Here is a 22,040-nt window from a genome sequence, read left to right as displayed (position 1 = left end):
AAATATATCTAAAAATCAATAAAAAATGAATATAAAATGCTTTAAATAAATTATCTCAAACAAATATTTTTTTATGATCACCTTTTAAAGATATATGCATTAGTTCTAAATATAATAATATTTGTGATTTTTAGTAACTTTTTAAAAAATTAATAACTAATATATTTAATACAATATCTCAAATTTTCTGAAAGTTACAGCGTGTAAAGGCATTTTTCAAAAAATTCAAAATCTTATAAAAAATGAACCCTTTCACCGGTGAAAATTTTGTCACGAAAACAAAGCTTTCTCTATGAGGAAGCAAAAAGGGGAAAATCAAGAGAAGAGTCACAGATGATATAGCCGTTTAATTATGATTTTAATAATATCTTGAATTTAACCTATATATTTCTTCTAATATGTTTTTAGAATTTCAACGAAACGTGTTTTTGATGGTACTGCAAGAGATCACAATTTCTTCGGTATTTCTTGGCCCTTCTGTTCTGATTTTATTGTTCTCTTAATTAAAATAAAAGTGCAAACAAAAAATAATTACACGTGAACAAAAAATCTAGGTCACGTTATATTTTACAAATATTTTTGCTATTTATTACTATATGTATGTGAGAAATTTTGATCTGTCTAGTAAGACAGAAATATATTTAAAATAATGTCTGGGAAAAGATCACAAGAGAGAGTAGACTCATACTAAAATATATAAGATAGAATACTAATTTAATACTTTAAAAAACACAATCTATTATATACGATATCTAAAAAAGTTGTAAAGAAAACTATAAAAGCTTTTAATCTATATATAAATAGGTATGACTAATAGATATGATGTATTATGTATTAAATATTACAATAGATGCAAAGTGTAATAAAAAAATGTGACTTTCGAAGCAACTTCATGTTTCATGCGAAGGTTTGAACGCATAATGTGTACGTGTAGATATTTTTTAATAGCCAAACAATTGAACCGATAATTGTAACTTAATGCCTATGCCAAAATAGACAAAAAAGAGAAAGATAAGAAGAACTTCTGGAAAGCTGCCAATATAATTTTAGATTGCTTTCAGTTTCAAAGTTACAATTGTTTTATTTTTTTCTAAAATCAATCAGTAAAATCATTTCTAGTATCAATTTCACCGTCGTTTAAAGGATTGAACAAGAACTTCAAAAGATTACATCGTTTGTGCATTAACGCTTTCAAAACGTTGGAGTTCATTATATAAATCTATCGAAACGTGATATACATATATCTATGTTAAATCTATTCATTGGACTTTGCTCGCTTGTCTGAGCTATTAATTAGCCTGCCTAAATACGCATAAATTCCGTTCAATGTTGTAATAATTCTCTCGATATCCTAACTACATTCTATTCAACAAAAACAATACTTTAAGTAAATGTAAATTTTTAAAATAATAAAAGAATATATATATATATATATTAATAAATACATATCCGTATATTATGTTTACAGGGACAGGGATGCCTTTATTATAATCTTGACAAAGTAACTCAATAGGTAAAAAAAGGGAGAAAAAATTCGACAGTTTTGAAAATTAAAACTAATTAATATCATATGAAATTAAAATTGCTCATATCAAATTTGTGATTGTATAAAAATATTTGATATTATTTTATTTTTAAACTAAATAGAGAAAAAATTTTGAAATAATAAAATTAATTGCTTCGTTCTATAAATTCGTACGGAGTCAGTGAAGTGATATTGTTTCTATGAAAACAGGAAAAATACTTTACGAGAGAAGCACTTTACAAACACTATGAGATTTAAATAAGAAACACATTGAATAATTTCAACATAATTTTTTCAAGTTCAAGTTTGTGCATAAATTTAAATAGCAAAGTATGTATAACTAATTTTCTAATTGATATCATGATCATTGATATTTCTTAGAAATATATTTAGACATTAAGAATTCGCGTATATATTAAGAAAACTCTCGCCTCTAAAAATCAATATTCGATAAATTCAAGTTGTGATTTCTTTATTAAGCACAGATTAAGTAATTTAAAAAAATATAAAATTTACTATTATATATTCTTAATAAAATACTTTTGTACAGCATAAAAAAAATATATTAAAAAATTCAAATAGTTAAAAAAAATTTTTTAAACCAATTTGATAAAAAATTTAATATAACGATTAATATATAATATATAAACGAGATTAATATTATACGCTTATATTCCATGTTTCTTTCTCTCTGCTCCACCAACGAATATTAATTAAAAATAAATTTTTATTAATATCGGAAAAAATTTAATAAAGCAATCTTGTTATGATTATATTTTAGTAACAGAAATTTTCAAAAAGAAGGAATACACAATACGCAGAATAAAATATTTAATAATGTGTTTTTAATGATATTTAACAGCTTATTAAATACACACTTCACTTTTGAAACAATTGTTTTCTTTTAATTCGGATTTTAGTATATGTGGATAAAACAAAAATGTGATATATTTATGACATAATTTAAAACTTTTTTAAAGACTTGAATAACTTACACGCGTAAAATACATATAAATATCAAAATAAATTAATAAAAGCTTATGAATATATCATACGAAAGAGACAAAAGGCAATCAAGAGCCAGCGCGATAATTTGTGCGTATATGTTTTATTACAATCAAATTACATTGATATTTTAACTAAGTGATAGATACAATCATAAAAAGCGTACGTTTCGGTCCTTTTTTTGGACCATCAAACATATGCGCACAAATTACCGCGCTGGCTCTTGATTGCCTTTTGTCTCCTTCATATGATATATATATACATGTATATATAAATATATAAATATGTTTTTTATCACTGTTCATTTGCAAGCTACGATATTTTAATTGCGCGTTTTAATTACACTGATATGGAAAAAATTATTGTCGTTATAAATTAAATTCTGCTGCAAACGTCGTAACACTTTTCACATTTTTTCTTTTTTAATTGCATAAGTAATAATTCATAGTAATATTATAAACACTGTTATGCAAGACACTTTCTACAATTCTATCTCATTTACTTCTAATTTCAGTCTGAATACATGAGAGTTATATATAGATTTCTCCATTATCAGTCAAACAACACCCTTATTTTTAATTAATAAATATGCATGATTAAAAAGATAAAAGAATTTAATGTATTTTTTTGTAATATTTGTATTTCGTCTGTAATATTGACTTTGACTAAGTTCTAGAACTTCATTTGCAGGCATATTTAATTATGACATCTCTCCAAAGAAATTTATAGTTATTCATTACATAACTTTCTGTGCCAAAAAAAAATATCTATCAGATAAAAAAACGGAATATCGATATTATAAAACTATAAGACCCGTATACATAGTTCAATCTTATATATATATATATATATATATTAGAAATCAGTTCAAATATATACGTTGGTTTTCATAAAATTAGAAATATTTGTTAAAACAAAAACAAAAAACGATTCCACTTTGCAAATTTCAGTTTAAAATTTTTTTAAATTTAGAATTAGAGATATGATAATATCGCAAAATATATATAAAGCGTACTCAATATTTTTATTTAAATTGAAAACTATAATATCTGTCAATGATTCACGTTAATACATATTTGCTGGTTTAGAATATATAATAGTGATCTCATCCTGATCTCCTATCTTATCCAACTGTGAATAAAATAGTTTTCAAACATTTTCACGAAAGGTAAAGTTATTATCGACATATTAATATTAAAATTATATAAATACCAATGCTTTTGCATAACTCTTCTGTGAATAATTACATCATTTTCTATTTATTTACTTTATAATGTAATAAAAATTTATTATGGTGGAAACATTGATTAGATATTATTAGAAATTTCTGGTTTTATGATTCCCAGACAACACAAAAATGCTAAAAGACATTTTAAGGGTGTTTAAAGTTCGATAAGGTGTCTTTAGTCATTTTTAAACTTCTTTTAAGGATATGTGCTGTTTGGGTAGTATTTTTACTTTAGTTTAATATGAACGACTTACAGTAGTATTATATCTGCACATTCAGTCTTGCTGTTAAAAGATTAATGATGTTATGCTCTTTCTAGATCGGAGGATGATCCTATTTGTGGCTCATACCCGAGCGTAGGCGGGTGTCAAAAATCATATTGAAGTCAGTCGGATGAGTCACAAATAGGATCATCTTTCGGTCTAGAAAGAGCGTTAGATGATTATCTCTTCTCTCGCGAGATGACACGCGTGTTGCGTGTGTATCGTGACGCCACCCGGTGGTATTTTAACAAGCTAAGTGACAAGCATGTTGAGTGGATGTGCTGTTGCCCGTGTTTGGTGATATCGACGAGCTTTGGGATCAATTAAGAATCATCAGAACATATATCTCCAGAATAATAATCTTTGATAATAATTACATCAAGATGTCAGAAGAGGTTTCCGTGAAGCCTCCCTATGAGGTGATCAATTTAGCGACTCTGCCGAATTTAAATATCCAACAACTGACAATGTTTAAACAACAATTGGACAAGGAGCTCGAAGTGTTTCAGGATTCTTTGCATACTTTAAAGATCGCGCAAAGCAGATTTCAAGAATCGGGTGCTTGTCTCGAAAAAATTACGTTGGCCGCCGAAGGTGAGTCATATAAATTCCACTTTTTAAAGTGCACATAGCTTTACGATAGTTTTTGATTAAGACTCCTTGGTGAGGTTAGGAAATGTGATTACTAAATGCTTGGATATACTTTATAAAAACAAAGCAGTGTTGAAAATGATACGATACGATTGAAAATTCCTTCGCATTGATACATAATTTAATTTCTATATTAAAAAAAATCTAATACTTTCTTTAACTATTTGGTTGTTTTATTGCCTGCAAATATATTCTTATCTTAACGCTTGCATAAGTTTATGTGAATTTCTATTTAAGATGTAAGCGTTATAGTTTTTGAGCACAAAAGTAATAATTGTATATGATTCGTTATATATGGTTTTATATATATGTGTATTTACAGGCAACGAAATATTAGTACCTTTGACAGGCTCTATGTATGTGACTGGAAAACTAGCGGAAGCGGATAATGTGATTGTAGATGTTGGTACTGGTTATTATGCAAAAAAGAGTGTTGACGATGCAAAGGACTACTTTAAAAGAAAAGTTGATTATGTAACGGAGCAAATGGAAAAGATCCAACAGGTTGGAATTGAAAGAACCAAATTGAGAGAAGCAACAATGGATATAATAGATGCAAAGATTCAACCTCATTGGGAGAAAGATCGTGGATTAGGATTTAGAAAGTGATAATTTTAAATGGACGATTTTATTTTATATACATTTCATCATAAATAATTCGTTATTGTTTGCATCTATTTGGAAATCTTTGTTGAATCCAATGGCTTTGAGATATTACATATGAATGCAACTGATTCCATGTACAATAGTAATAAGATGGTTTTATTTAGTGCAATCAAGGCGTATTTATTTTGTGATATCACCCTGTCATATTTCATTTATTTGATTTCATCTATTTAATAAATCACTACAATGAATTTTTGTACAGAAATATGTGTTTATATATTTATTGTTGTTATGTATTTACAGAAAAATATGTGATATGTATTTACTTGTTTAAGTAAATTAGAATATATTCTTTATTAAGTAGATTTTTTTATAACTGATAATTGTGCTTTTATATACGATCAAGATATTAGTAATTTATTTAAAAAACTATTAATTGCTAAATAACTAATTTTTTGTGTTGAAAATAAGGGAGATATACTTATTAAAGGAGATTCAGGTTAGGTTTATTGAAAATCAAAATAACGAAGATGAATTATTTATTCATATTTCATTGAAATAAAATGTCATTTATAAACAATAACAGTGTTTACCTATAAACATGACAGGACACATTGTGTTGGCTACAATGTTAGAGAAGGTATCAAAATCATCATCAGACAATAGAAAAGAGGCAGTACAATGTCTTTTCGAATAATCGTTGATAGTTTGGCGCAACACTTCGTCGGTCTATTACATAATAACATGACGTTATTTATTGGATTACAAATTCGCTCGAAGGGCAGATGCAGATCGCATACACATAGATAATTCACTAAATTTTTATATCCTATTTACACGAATAACATACGCTCTCAGTATTTATTTCAACAAAAGATTTCTCTTCTCAGATTTTATTCCAGTTAATAATTTCAAAATTTTACAAACGATTTTTTTACTCCCTCCATCTCAATACAATCATGCACGTAAAACGTATTGCAGAATTATTGATGTTATCTTAGGCAGCATAGCAATAGTGTAGTTATGGCAGTGATGTAAAAGTATTCTACAGGTCTCTTGGCTGCTTTACCTGCAACGAAAAAGATATAATATATGAATAAATTAAAAGATTAAAATTAATCTTTTCTTTTAGAAAAAGAAAGATAAAAGCTGAAAAATATTTATATCATATATATATATTAGGAAAATATATATTAAAGTTTTATGGATCAATACAAGAGATATATAAATTCTTCCATTTTTTTTTTTTTAATTTACTAATATATTTACTAGAGTACACATAAAATAATAAAAAGGTAAACCATACACCTACCAGTGTAGGAAGATTCTCGTGTTCCTAGTACAGAAGCCAATCTCGGACGTTCTTCTTTCAGAAATATATCAGCCATTTTTTGATACAGATGAAAGACATTAGCGTGACAAATGATGTGTAATTTGCTGTTGCTGAAATTCTCTTGCATTGTTTCGAAATCCAATCCAGCAATCGTCATTTGTTGTTGATTGTCGCCAACTTTGTTTGTGATGTTCATGATAAAACTCGAATTTACCTGCAATAAAAAATATACTATATTTTACCATTAGATATAATTTTAAAGATTTATCTGGTTTCTCTTTATACCTTAGTATTTTTAATTTCGATTTTGTAAATAAATGTAAACGCATATAATACAGATTTTATATTATTCTTTATATATAAAATCTTTTTTGTTAAATAACGCATAAGATACTGTAAATATACAAGTTATATATGTAATTGTTGATTTCCATTTACTCGTTAATTATTAGCTCGGCAATGAGATGCACTACTTGTGACTTTCTTTTTCCGAGCATAATAGATGTGTTAAGAGGTTATAATATACGATTTACGAGTCTTTGAAATTAATTAGCTTTATGCGGTAAGCTCGTTTTATGACATAGTTACTGTGCAGTTAAGCTGCTTATTTATTGCAATTAAAAATTAAGAGTTATATATATTTTCTAGAGAGACTGTCTCTCGTAAATAGCCCAATTTTATCATTATGTTATATAGAATTAAATCGTCTGATAGAGAATGACGCTATTTCAATTTTTCAAACGCTCGTAGTTTTGCTAATTAGTCATTAAGATGAATGGTCCTTTAAAAAATAAATTAACCAGGAAAACGCGAATAGTAGATTAGGGTAAGTAGGCATCTGGACATATCTCGACGATGATTAAAGCTTGTGGAAGAACAGAATGGGGCGATGACGAAATACCACAGTTCATTCTTAACTGCTTCCTGCCACTCGTTTACGCGATAACGCGTCTCTTTTAGCAGCTGTAAAGGATTTGATTTGCGGTGCATATGGCTATAACGATGTTTATCGGATTCTTAAAATACTCGTAAAGTGTCTTAGATTACTGACTTGCTATACCAAAGCTCCGGATTAAATAAAGTTTATCTAGTGCATATCGACACTGACTAGAAAATGATCCGCGAGAACAAAAAGACTCTTTATTATTTCCTATATTGTCTCGTATATATTCGCACGTGTAACGAGGGGCGTTTCGTAGATGAATGTGATTTTATCAATTTTCTCAGTCTCCAATACCGTCCATATGACGCCATCATAAATTGATGTCGCGTTTCCTGTTGTTTCCGTGAAACACGATTTCCACGCATCCCTCTCGTGCGTCTCTCAGGCTATATTCACGCACGAGAACACGTGCTGTTCCGCCTCTGAGGCCTCTAGGCTGACAAGCTGGGCTCGTCGTGAAGATCGTCCGCGACGTTACACTTAAGGCTTAATGCAGTCGATCACGTATAAGCAATTTCCTTTAATGAGAAGGTAGAATCCTCCCAGTGCTTTCCGAGAGCGATTAAATTTTTACATGCACGCGAAGTGAAAAAAAAAAAAGAAAAAGGAAAAGAAACTGTTGAACTTCTAAGCCATTGGCATTTTAATAATAGATAGATATGTCTTAATGTGGCGTTATAATTTATATGCATTATTTTTTGGAACAAAAAATGTTGCTTAAGCAGATCCTCTTTTACATATATTGATACTGATAGCGAATACAAATAGAGAAAATGATTAAGAGATTCTCTTTCCTTAGAAAATTATTAATATATTTTAAAAGAAAAGCTCTCTCTTGTTTCTCTTGGTAAATCAATACCCATAGCCTTCGAATGTGGTTGCTTTTGGATAGCCGCTATAAAGTGAGAAATTAAATTAGCGTTAATATATAAATAAAGAAGCCTATATTATCTCTTTGCTAAAATATACATGATAGATTAATATTACGAGACATTATGTGTACACATAATATTATGGGTGTAAAGAAAAGATTATATCTCGGCATCAAGAGTGTGGATCTACTCTTTGATAGGGAAAACAAAAAGAATGTCGACATAGAATTTTTATAAAAAATATATAACGAAAATACAGATTTGTTCGACGATGCTTATTATTCAACAGTAATTAAAAATGTATGGCAAACAATTGGTAAAATATTTAAATTAGTAGAATGTTTTATTCTTTAATGATGCCACTCATAGCAATCGTATGTACATTATATATTTGTAGAAATTTAGTTTCTTTCTTCTCATTATTATACAGTATGTTTTCATAAAAAATAACTGAACGGAAAATTAAAATCTTCTAGATGGGCATTCGCAGAGAGTTTCAGACAACAGAGCAATCTTAATATAAGATATGTTTATACGCCATACAGGAATGTATAAAAATATGTGACAGCTATAAAGGGTGTTTCACGTTAGAACGGCATTTGTAAACGCGATGCTGGAGTTAGTAGAATAAGCAAGTTGGAATCAGACGTTGGAAGAACTTTTCAAACCGACGCGGCGACGGCGTTGTCATCAGTGACGATGACAAGCATAGAAAGAAACAAAAGACCACAAAGTGAAATATCACAAGTGGACAAAATAATAGCATACTTTAAAATCGTTATTATCAACTGTTACGTTCAACTGAATGGCCTATTGGATGGAGTTAATAAACATGAAGCAGTGTTTCTCAATTCGAGGCATACGATACGATACGAAAAACGTATCAAATGATCGACATAAATTCAGTTTTTCCTATTTATTTCAAATTTAGCTACATATATCTTTATATATTAAATAGGCCACATATGATATAATTATAAATAATTTATTTTTATTATCCTTCCTTAGACGTGGCAATGATTACTACAATGATCATTATCTAGTTCTAGTTAATCAATTAAAAATTTGATTCTTGTTGAGAATATTTGTTAAATTATACAAAAGAAATTTAATTGCTTGGCGAATGAATATATTCAGGAATGAGACACAGGTCAAATTAATATTTATGTATTTGTCATGAAACAGAACGAGAACGATACAAGAAGATCCCCTGACACTTTTCACATTTCTCAACCTACCGGTATCTCATTGACAGTCCACGTCACGTTAGCCGGAGGATTTCCCGATGGTACCGTGCAGTTTCCACGTACAATGTCACCGACTGCATATCGCTTCTTCTCGACCAGCAACTGAGGTTCGCCGTCTGGCAAACCTGAAATCCAAAATACCTTACAGTAATAATTGAATGCGATTGGTGATCGAATACGGTTTTTATTGTAACAGACACGGTCTCGGCTATTGTTACGCCTGTTCCTTCGCTTTTTGTCGATTACAAAAACAGTCTTGGTACCGCAAAAGCGCCGTGATAGTTTGACGGTAGGTTCATTGTTCGCGGTATCAAAAAGCATGCCACGCAAAAATCGCGAATGGCATTTCTTGCGTTATTTCATGATCTCGACAATCGAGCAGTGTAGCGGAAATCTTTGTAAGATATATCATGTATCAGTTTAAGATTGTTCATATAGTTAAGGATGATACGCTTATTGGTAAATACTATTTAACTTATTTACTGAATCTTAACATAATTTTAATATCAATGTCCATTGACAATTTATAAATTACATCAATACATATTATTTTTTCTGTTGCGTACAATAATAATTATTTATCTCTATATTGATAATATATTGACCGATCCCTCCTCACTGATAGGCAGCCACGGTGGCGATCCGGTAAACCGTCAAGGAATTGTCTCACTTCTCCGCAACAATTTCCGCCTCGGGCCGCTCCTTTCTCGCGAGTTTAGCTTCTCTATGAGTAGTCTCAAGGACACGGCCGAGGAATATTACCATTTTCAACGTATGGAACGGGATAATCGCGGCCGGCCTCGTGAGAACCGGGAAAAAGGAACAAGAGACGGTTTGCCCGTTGATTGTTCCTTAGCGATGGAGAGTCGGAGTGCGCACGGAGGGGGATACAATGCGAGATTCGAGTCCTCGATCCGCACACAGTATCGAACTTTTACGAGCGATCCGTGATTGGAAAGAAGAGGCAATCACCTCGTCTCTTCAAAGGAGGATCGCTACCGTGTTTGTGGTGTCGTTAGGTCGACGCACGACCATGGTGCAGCAGCGGGGATAAGGGGGGAACGGTGGGAACAAGACCTTCTCTTCTTCGGTCTTCTTTCTTTCCATGGTTGCCGTCGTCACCGTCGTCTCTGTCCTCTCTACGGTCTTCTTCTTCTCTCTCCTCGCCTAACTGCGTTTTAATTGGGCGCGATTACGGTGACAATACAAGTCACCATGTAGGATAATCAACGACGATAATGAAAGAGGCTCGCGCGAAAGATGCGCCGCATGAGAGACAGAGAGAGCGTATCCGGCAGCGCACGAGAAGAATAGTCGTGGGTAAAAACGGCCAAAAAAAAAGTTTAACGGGTCACGATCGAATCCGCGATTCATCACGGACCCTCGCATACCCCGTTTCGTTCCTTGTTACCCTTCCCCCGGTAGCCGCCGTTAGCTGCCCTCGAACGAGATGATAAAATGTTTTTATTGAATTTTAACAATGTATCCCCAACACACAGCTCGTAGTGGAATAGGTGTCATTTATACATGAAGGACGCCGCAAAAAGCCCTGTCTCGTAACAGATTGGTCGCAGCAATTATCCGCGTTACGAACGAGAATTATACGAAACGATCGTGCGCGCCCGCCGAAACAACATTTAGCTGATGGAATAGTAGTTATAAATTAACAATATCCATTTAACGCTTTGATGGCGTTAAATGGCGCAATTAGTGGCGGTTGTCACGCTTTTTCAGCTCGAACGTATCGGAAGATAAGATGGGCGCAGGATTCAATAAGCATCGCCAATCGAAAAATTCTGTCTTGCAGACAGGTTTATTGCGTGCTGTTATCAAGGGTAATGACGCCAGCTTTTTGTCGTCTCGTAAGCAGCTACTAAAAAGCTATCTGTAATGTTGTAGTCTATGACAGAGTACCAGAGTATATAATTGAAAATAGGCATAAACTATATATCTTATTCATAATTTTATAAAACAAAAGGAGTTATTTTCCGAATGCTATACTTTTTTAAGATTGACAAATTGTGTGATAAGATTCGAAATTTATCAATCTCGTTATTGGCACTATAAATCATATAAAATTCAAAATTTATGAGAGCTAATAAAAACTGTTAAATCGATGCTATTATAGATTACTATTATTATTCTTAATAAAATTATTAAGTCAATACTACTATAATTTTTATAAAGCATAAGGCCAATATGGAATCAATAATTGTTGATTCGATAAGCAAACATCGTTGTAAATGACTTTGAATAAAAATATTGTTGTGTTATTTGCTATTGCATCTTTTTGAAGTAACGATTAGGTTTGTGTATATAATCGCGCTACAAAATTGCAAAAAACTCGTTGCAAAAATATTGCAAAAGGTATACAGACAACTGAGGGAAGTATATCCGAGTTTAATTTGTTTATGTTGTCCAAGGCAAAATAAAAATTTGATATCGCAAGATGTATTCATTCACTTGCTGTAGATCATATATGTGTGTGAAAACGTAAAATAAAAATCTATTTTAAATTACATTTTTGCTCGCGATTTTTAAGTAAAATTTTATTTATTGTTTTTATCCGTTATTTTTTTTAGATTTATAAATCGTTATATACATATAAGTATTATAAAATTGCTTATTTCTTTAAATTTTTCTTATATACTTTCTATCACATGATGCTGCAATATTATTTTGTTAAAAGCTTTACTATATCGCAATTAATTAATTAAGTTCACACACACACACACAGTTGATTATTTTGCAATATATTGAAAAAGAACCATTATTCTACAATATATTGTTATATTTTATTATATTTATAAATATGTAAAAATTACTTTAAGTTTTTGTCCTTTTAATTATGTACATATATTTATATTTATCTATGTTTGCTCAGTCATATGTTGGGCGTCGCTTTTCAGCGCATATTATGTAATTTTTATTCAGATGTGCAAAATACGTTTTTCTCAATATACTCACTTGCTACGTGCATGTAACTATAAACCATTAGGGTAGTAAACGAAGGGGAATCTCCGGAGACTTCGCAACGATATTTGCCAGTATGATTGGGTTGAACATCTTTCAGGACCACTTGATGCGCATCACTTTGATTTATCTGAAATGTAATTCACATATATTACTCATAATAACAAGGACATATCCATAAATTATGAAATATGTATATCCGCGATAACATTATCGTTAAATATGCAATAATCGACAAAATCCTGCAATTATAAAATTTATGTTATTAAGGGTGTATGATGTAAAATATTATCATAAATATGTATGTTTTATATGATATACTTTAAAATTATATTAAATCGAAACGTTTCAACAAATAATGCGCTTTACTTAATTACTTTCATTCTCTTATTCGAGAGAATGTTTTATTTATTACCATTTACAAATTTATTATTATTACCATTTATTGTATACTTACGCATTCATCGCTTTACTTCATCAAATATGGCCAATAAAATACATGAATAAAAGTATATGATGAGTTTGTAATAATTATTTTTAAAAAAGTTATATACATATTTTTATATAAGTTTACATAAATGAAAATCCACACACATACACCCATCTTTCTACAATTATTGTTTAAAGATAAATGTCGATAACTTTTTTTAAACCTTTTAAAAAATCTTAAAAGAATTAAAAACCGTATTATACATGTTTTCTACTTTCTCCACAATATATCTAGCTCTAGAAAGATAAATTACATAATTACACAAGTCACTCCCATAATATTGTTCGCGATATTTCATCGTTATACCGATATCGCAACTATAAAGACGACATTCTTTGTGATGATATTTCATCGTGGCAAAATTATTATATATATGTATATATGCCGTTAAAAAGATCAAGATTAATAACTCTCTTTTCAAAATATTTTCATGCGAGGCAGCATAAAAAAAAGAGCGAGTTATTCGGACGGATAAATTACATATTTTATTTCGCTGTAAATGACTATCAGTGATACTCTACCGGTGGACCTACTGAATTTTGAGTTAATTTAGGATCGACCACAGAATTGACCAAGTGCAGAACCGGCGAGTGCCATTTATTGCAAATCGATCGCACTTACTCGTCCTCACGCATTCGCTCGTCCGCGACAAACAATATCTCGCAACAGGGATTAATTGTATATTGCCGGTGGCAGCGTATAAATCACACAATTAATTTTGCTGTGGTTTGCTTCGTGTTTGTGACACCGACACGCTCATATGCCATATTACGGATAAGCAACGATATCATAGCGAAAGGAGATACAACTAATCTCCGAAGGTATCTTTAAAGCTTCTGCAGAGAAATCGTGTATATTGGAAAAAAATGTCAATGCTGTTACTGTAATTTGATTATGTTTCTATGTTGTTAGTTCAAAAACGGACATAGTAATAATTTAGATTAAAAAAATGTTACTCTTTCTGCACACAAATTAATTTAATGACAGAAAGCCGTGATACATTGCGACATTTATTAATAATTATTTTAAAACGTGTATGTGCGAAGAACATAAAATATATCCATTATTATAAAAAAAAAATTGTTTTTTTATAAAAAAATAATCTCTATCATTTCTTGAATGAGTGAGTCTATCTCGAGATTTACATGATTAATCGTATCTAGCAGTACTCGAGCACTCCGGTATTAGAATAAAAAATGAAATAACACAAAGAAAATTTTGCCGATCTTAAATACTTTTCTTGTAATAATAAAATATTATATTTTTGACATATGTTTAATTTTTCCATATAGTATGTTAAAAATATTTCTTACTATCTTTCGCATATCTTCGTATTATTTTTATGAATCTGTCGTATATTCGGCTGCAATGTATACGGCGTTCAAAATTGTTTGTAAATAATAGCCTAATTGTTTATACATTATAACATTGTTGTCAATCGCGCGACGAGACTGGAGGGCTGTGATGTCAGAACGAGATCCCGGCTCACACGCGCTCAGTTAGAGAATGCTCTGCGCAGTACATGTACGGGGACCTCTGATTGCGTGCGTGTGAGCCAGGACCTCGTTCTGACATCACAGCTGGAGGGGGCAGGCAACGGCGTAAAGCCCGTGTCACACTACGCATTGCGGACTCAAATCGGATTTGGAGTACGGACTGCGAATCGTCATCTATCCAATCAGAGCGAAGTAGCCAAGGATCTGATTGGATGATTGACGATTCGCAGTCCGTAATCCAAATCCGATCCGCGTCCGCAATGCGTAGTGTGACACGGGCTTAAGGAATTCCGTGTGTTATTATTGTTCGAGACGCCTCCATATACACATTCTCTCTAGATTCTTCCATATATAATAAAATACGTGATGCGTGTGTGAGCTATGTATGTGCGCGCGTATGTGTCTGTGCGTGTGTATGCGGTTAACGTCGGGAGTGCCGTGCAAAGTGCCGCGCGATCGCCGTGTTTTGGTAATTAGTGCGCGTGCGACCGTGATTAACCTTATTTTCGCGGGAGACTGTTACGTGAGTGCCACAAAGGAGAAGCGAAAGAGAAGGGGTAGGAGGAGGAGGCCAGAGAGGCATCGGACGACGGCAGAACAATCATGGGGTAATTTATTGTTTATTTATTATTTTTTACTTGTGTGTGCGCAAAATTAATATCACCGTATATTCCCTCGACAGACATTTGGATTATATTTTTTAAAATTAGAATTTTAATTTGTCAATTTTTAGAAAAGCTTATGCTCTTGAGATAAGAAATCTTTTTCAGAAATTGCATAATTACTTTATTAAATATTTATTTAAAAGACAAATAAAAAATTCATTACGCACAACGATTATTTTTTGATATATTAATTATTTTGTTATTCTTATTGCTATTCTAATTTGAATTATATATTTATACTTTACAGGTCAATGTATTGATGTTACAACTTTGCTGCTGCGCATCACATCGGTGAGTGATGAATTATCTTTTATTTTTTATATGATATGGATCATTGATTTTCATTTAAATGATATTGTAAGAAGCCAAATAGCAAAAGACTAGTTAATTATAATGTTTTTACTTTAATATACATATTTTTGTCCAAGAATAATTATACACAATAGTTATCACCTAATGAAATAATCGATCTTTTTGCACGTTCATCACACGTTTATCTCAAAAATCAGAATAACGGCCGGACATATCCCGATTGAAGATCAACTGGCACGCTCATGCGTATATAAAGGCAACAACGGAGGTATCGTTTTACTCTACGCCCGGATTACATAATGTAGCAATTCAACAATGCTCGGTCTGATACGCTCACGCATAAATTCATCGAACTCGCTCGGCAGAATTAATATTGTTACTCTCTCTCTCTCGCGAAATACAAAACGGTCTCTATGCCTGTTGTTTCTCTATGTACTGTTCTGCTGCGCTTCCCTTCTGCTTTATATTCGCAATCCCCTTGCATCCGCGGTCGCGCAACCACAATTCTCGCGCTATATCTCTCTCCCCCGCGGGGAGTGCGTCGCGATTTATTGGCCGAAGTGTTGTCTGTACTTTCCGCCGGTAAAATCTAATTGGTAAACCATTGCGTGTACGAAAACGCTTCGTTGACCGAACTTGCGTCGGCTATCGCGGAAGCCGCGTGGCCGCATAAGGGATTTAGTTAGCTTTTTATTTTTTCTTTTTCAATTGAGCCTCAAAAACATTGATTTTTCGACGGTTATTCTTATCCGCGACGGTTATATGCATCTATGTCTTGTATAGCTTGATTATTGTATAATAAATTAAAAGTCCATACAAATTTGAAAGTTTTTCGCGCGCGCGATAAATTTATACTTATTGTTAGCTTTAAATTTCGCGTTAAAGGACAGAAAAATCTCCATAATCGATTACATAATTTAATTGTGCATTAATAATGTTTTGAAAATGTAATAAAAATTTTTCTCTAATTAAAATGCCACGATCAAACTGATTAAAAAATATATTTTGTAATAAGTTATGAAAGATTTATTATATGTTCATAAATTAAAAAATTAATAAAAACTGCGTAATCATTTAGCTGTTCTTTATGTTAAAACAAAAAAAAAAATTACATTAAAGCTGGGATATTAAGCTGCAATTAAAGCTGAAATATTTTGAGAGACTGTGTAAATGCTTTACTTTGGCTTTAATTTGAATTGAATGAAGCTGTTGAACTGTGCTTTAGTTTAGCTTAGATAAAGCTCTCTTTTAACAACTTTTTTAATTCGCTCCAAAAACATTAATTTTGGAACCACTATTCCTTTTTTTTCGCTCACGACGCATACATGCGAGTATGTGCATAGTTCGAAATATCGCATAGTGCGAGAATTGAATTCCTCTGTTCTCGTTTCTTTCTCCATCGAGATAATGGTTCGTAATCGACCACGGACGAGATGCGGATATCGTGATAAATTCAAAGTTGTTTTTGAAATGTCGCATTAAGGTGAAGACGTTTCTTTTGGAAAGATCTCTTTTGTAAAATAATCTTATTAAAAGAAAATTTGTCAACAGCGCTATGAAGTTCAAGCAAGATTTACATATATATAAATTATAATTTTATTATATTATTATATGAATTATTGAATTCTCTATCATACATTTAGAATTACAAGGGTGATCTTTTATATAACTTTTTTATATAAATGTGCGGTGTGTAATGAAAAGCAGATTACTAAGCTCCGCTGTAGCGAAGTGTTGGTTAGCGGAAGTAATATCTTTTGCATTAATAAAAGCGAGGTAAAGGGAGCATTCAGAAACCAGAGCACGTAACCGACCCGTTTTCAAAATAATATTGAAATTTATCATGCTTGATTTATCACGCGAGCTTTGTATGCATCCGTGTATACTGTATACGATATTATTACATCCAAAATGCAATGATATAATGGTTGATTGACATTTTATATCTGCTAGATTGCAAGGCAAAATGTGAATGCATTGTTTTCATTGGAATACTATTGTATATAACTCTCGTTTCTAACAACAGGTCGAAACGTTAGAAAGCGATACCTTCGACTTGAACAATTAAATTACTAGTTAATGAAAAGAATTTTGATAACAGCAAATCATGCAGTAATCGCGCGCGATAAAGCTTAAAATTGAAAACATCATCATATACGGGATTTTTACCTCGTAATTTAAAGTTGTTTTTTGAAATAAATATTAAAGCTATTATCTGCAGTTATAACATACATATACTGCTGCGGTCTTTCTGTATTTATAACACAACACACGTGGTTATATTGCAAAAATATATTTTGCGCAAACATACGCTAATATGCCCCATGTATTTATTAACGTAAAATGGACATTGGTAATAATTTCTGTCGCCGAATGAGCAATGACATTACACGAATTGTTATTTCGAGTATTTAATAATTTAATTTAACTGGTGCTACACAACATGCTTCTTTGATGCAAGAATACTGTAATACATTTGCTGTTCCTATTTTGTTGAATTTATTTCTATCACGAATTACAACGATACAAGCCGGAACGAAATATCACATATAAATGATTTTATTTTCCGAACGTAAAATGTGAGATTCGGAAGTATATTTGTTCATAATATCTACACACACGAAATAAATGTATTTTATATTTGCTTGTTGCGATAGGTGTACACGGAAAAAGGGTGCAGAGTATGTTTTCTTCCGAAATAAATCGTCGTGCTAACGGATTTCAAATATTGAACAGTGAAACATTAAAGCATGTTAGGAAGGGAAAACGAATGGCACTGCGATTCGTCAATATCCTATACACTGAGAACTTATTTGTATTTATATTATTATATAAAAATATCATTCGCTATATCTTGAAAGATTTTTAAGCATAATATAGTGTTTAAACAATTAGTTATAGATAAATTCATAATTCATATATTAAATGAAAAAATCAGCTGTTTATGTTTCTCTGTACCCGATTGGGCAAAAAACATGTAACGCAAAATGAAATTTCGATGGTTGAACATATATGTACAATATATGTTCTTTTTTTAATTGTGGATTTATATATATATATATATATTTTTACAGACTTTCAAATTTCCGCCAAGCAATGACTATTCCTTTTTCATGCATGCCAGATATGCGCTGCAAATATTCGTCTGGATATACAGAATGCAATCTGCCATGCGTTTTGCGCATGTTATAACATGAATGCCATTTCGTTTCACCGATATTGAGGGAAAAGGGAAATTGTTGTTTTACCGTAAAGCATGCTAAAACAACATTTTTAAGTTGAAAATATGATGCAATGATAAAAATAAAGTTATAAATGCTATAATTATGTATGTTACGTAAGATGTCTCTGATATTAGAAAATATAATATATAAAAAAGTATATAATATTATTTTTTATATTCTATCTTATTTAAGAAAATATTATGATAATAAATATTAATTCTTTATAAAACATAGTAAAGATATAATGAAATAATAAAAATATAAAATAAATAAAAATAAAATGATAAGACAATTTGTGCAAAGATACACATAAGAATGAACAAATTGTTGGCAAATTTTGAACATGTGAGTTTTGGATCGTCTTTTGCACAACTTTGATATTTACATGTCAGGTAGGAATATAAAACTTGATTCGCTAAAAAGTAGGAATCAAATTTTAATTAGGTACAACACTATAACGGTGTTTGCAGCTGAAATAATCCAATTGCGTATACCAACTAGTGAAATTATATAAGAGTACGATTCTAGTTAGAAATAATTTACAGAAATGATAGAATCCATTTTTATCAACTTTCTCATGAATAAGCGTGAGAAGAAAGAAATTGAATATATATTGCATGCAGACAAAAACTACCAATTTTAAAATCAATTTAAAAGAAAATTATTTATAGTATACATAATTATTATAATCCTGTAAAATAATTTATAGAAACTCTACAACATAATTACAAAGTACTTGAAAAATTTTTAGATTGGTCAGCATATTATGATTAATATCAATAAATATATTTATCTGAAAAAGATTAATCTATTTCCTAGATGAAATAGTGCAGTATAAAATCCTGCAAATCTATGTTTATTGAAATCTTCCATTTAATGTATTACTCACTATGACTTTTGCTCCAAGTTCTCCAAATACTGCGATCGGTGGCATCTCCTTGGGGACATATCGAAAAAATTCTGAACCCTTGTACCATTTGACAGTGTAGAGGGTGTCCGATTGTAGATCGTATCTGCAGGACATGTTGACTGTTGTACCAGCTGCCACTGCCAATGGTATGTCGATCGATATATTGCGTAATCCATGAACGCCTACAACAGCAGGAAACGAGATTTTGCTATTGTTTCAATTAATTATCTAAATTTTAGAAATTGCGCGGATATATTTCAGTAACTATTTTGAAATTATTACTTTTTTCTGTGGTTTTCCTTATTATATGTATAGCTAAAAAAATTCTATTATATTTATATTATAATATATTTCGCAACTATGTTACTGATGTTTAATGTAATGATTGTTAATATAGTCGTACGCAGAGATAGTGTTGTATACTATATTAAAAAATGGAAAAAATCCATCAAATAGAAATTTGTTTGATATTATCGTACATTTTAAGCAAATTTCATAAAGTTTCAGAAATTTTAGAAAAGCATAAATATATTTCCGAGCATATATATAGGTACATGGTATACGAACATATATACGTGTATACGAACATGAGCAGAACAAATTTTATTAACAGGTACCTTTGTGTGTATATTCATGTCTTAAATATTTTTAAAATAGAAAAATCTCTCCCTGCAAAATTAGGATAAAACAAAGAACAATAATTTTTGTTATTTATTTATACTCTCCCTTTATCTCTCTTCTATCTCTATCTTTCTTTCTCTTGAATCTTTATATTCGCAAAAAGCCATTTCCTATGGATATATAGAATTTGAAGAACATTGCTGATGTTTCAGTACATTTATTTAAAAAAAATTTAATTGTAAATTAATCGAAAAATCTGTCATTAAAGTTATTTTACACTTAGATATCTTGTTTAGATGCATTGAAATCTTTGTCAAATTTGTATAGTCCATTATGTCCACTATAATTTTTTATATGACTATTATATATACTCCACATCACATTGAATACTTAATAGTTCTTTAAAATTCCAATTGAAGTCAGTGGCATTTATCGTTGAATGCGCGTTCTTTGTTATGTACCGCTCGAAGAATGCCGGTAATCCAGAGAAGAAAAGTCAACCCAACTCAGACAACAATATTCTGTCATATCTCAGCGGTATAGTTATTTTTTTAATTAATTAATCAAGAAATTAATGATGTGTGTATGTTCTGTATTCAGAATAAATATTGCAGAGGAATTTTAATCCTCTTTATCTGCGATTTTTATGTAGCTTTAATTATTTAATGATAATATAATAATCTGTTACCAAAATATGTGGTCTGAGACGGATGAATATTTTCTTTTTTATGTTATGTACCGTTTTCATACCGAAAATTATTCTTTAAGAAGAAGAAAAACACATTGATAATTAATTAACATCTTACTCATTTTACATGATGACATAATGAAATAACAGTTATCGTAGTTATATTTATAGCTCGTCTGTATCATTGATCATCCTGTGAATTATATGTTTGAAATATATTAACAGATTAGATTCACTATATACATTCATTATATAGATACAATACATTTAATTATATCGAAAAGTTGCATTTTATTTTAAACACTGCAGATTAAATAAGATGATAATAGTTTCAAACAATTATACGAAATCAGTTATGTATTCCAGAAGTAAAATCACAAAAAGTTACTTTTATTTTGTTTCTAACAAAAAAAGCAAGTTGTGCGCGATGCTTATCTTATAATAACTTAAATGAACAAGTGCTTAAACTTTCCGTGTAATCCGGCCACCGTCAACGTTGTTCACTCCGAGGATTATAACTGACAAACTAGCGGAAAGGCATTTTGCCAGAAAACGCCGGTAAAGATCGCGAAAAATAACATCACGGCCGTCGATTTTTAAGCATTGCGTACTTGCTTAGATCGAGTTTGAAACTTATTACTATTTCAGTGCATTTTACGCGCGCTCTCATGTCATGCATTATTTATCGAAAGTTTGGATCACTGCGCCTTAAATAAGTCGTTATTATAGTAAAATCTTTTTATCAAAGATTAGCACAAAATCTTTAATTGAAAGATCAAAATCTTTACTTGACTTAAAAAAATAGATTTATATAACTAACGGGTGATTTATTTATATATCTCCAAAAAATAATTTTACTCAAGAATATATTATATGTAAAACGATCTGTACGATTTTTACTGTACTTTGGTCCGGTATAACTTAATTAATATGCATGCAGGATAGGTGCTGCAGGCATTTAGCGGTATAAAATATCAAATATGTTAGG

At 30.8% G+C, this 22,040-nt stretch overlaps 2 protein-coding genes across 2 annotated transcripts in view; one reads left to right on the top strand and one right to left on the bottom strand.

The window, feature by feature from the left end:
• The first annotated feature begins 4,238 nt into the window (after window positions 1-4,238).
• LOC115237787 (prefoldin subunit 5) lies at window positions 4,239-5,539 on the top strand. The gene is made up of 2 exons (XM_029811061.1): window positions 4,239-4,615; window positions 4,995-5,539. Exons 1-2 carry the CDS (start codon window positions 4,405-4,407, stop codon window positions 5,279-5,281), a joined length of 498 nt encoding a protein of 165 aa, XP_029666921.1. The 5' UTR covers window positions 4,239-4,404; the 3' UTR covers window positions 5,282-5,539.
• A 262-nt stretch (window positions 5,540-5,801) lies between these two features.
• The window catches only part of LOC115237786, a 76,111-nt gene continuing 59,872 nt past the window's right edge, over window positions 5,802-22,040 (bottom strand). Inside the window, exons 2-6 of the mRNA XM_029811060.1 lie at window positions 19,723-19,925; window positions 12,641-12,776; window positions 9,665-9,798; window positions 6,591-6,825; window positions 5,802-6,347 (exon numbers count right to left, since the gene is read on the bottom strand). Coding sequence (XP_029666920.1) covers window positions 6,271-6,347; window positions 6,591-6,825; window positions 9,665-9,798; window positions 12,641-12,776; window positions 19,723-19,925 — 785 coding nt within the window. The 3' untranslated portion in view covers window positions 5,802-6,270. The remainder of the gene's footprint in view (window positions 6,348-6,590; window positions 6,826-9,664; window positions 9,799-12,640; window positions 12,777-19,722; window positions 19,926-22,040) is intronic.

Source organism: Formica exsecta, unplaced genomic scaffold (genome assembly GCF_003651465.1).
Source record: "Formica exsecta isolate Colony F162 unplaced genomic scaffold, ASM365146v1 scaffold31, whole genome shotgun sequence".
Lineage (NCBI taxonomy): Eukaryota > Metazoa > Arthropoda > Insecta > Hymenoptera > Formicidae > Formica > Formica exsecta.
The sequence above is the reverse complement of the archived record's forward strand: the minus strand, read 5'-3'. Positions and strand labels throughout refer to the sequence as shown.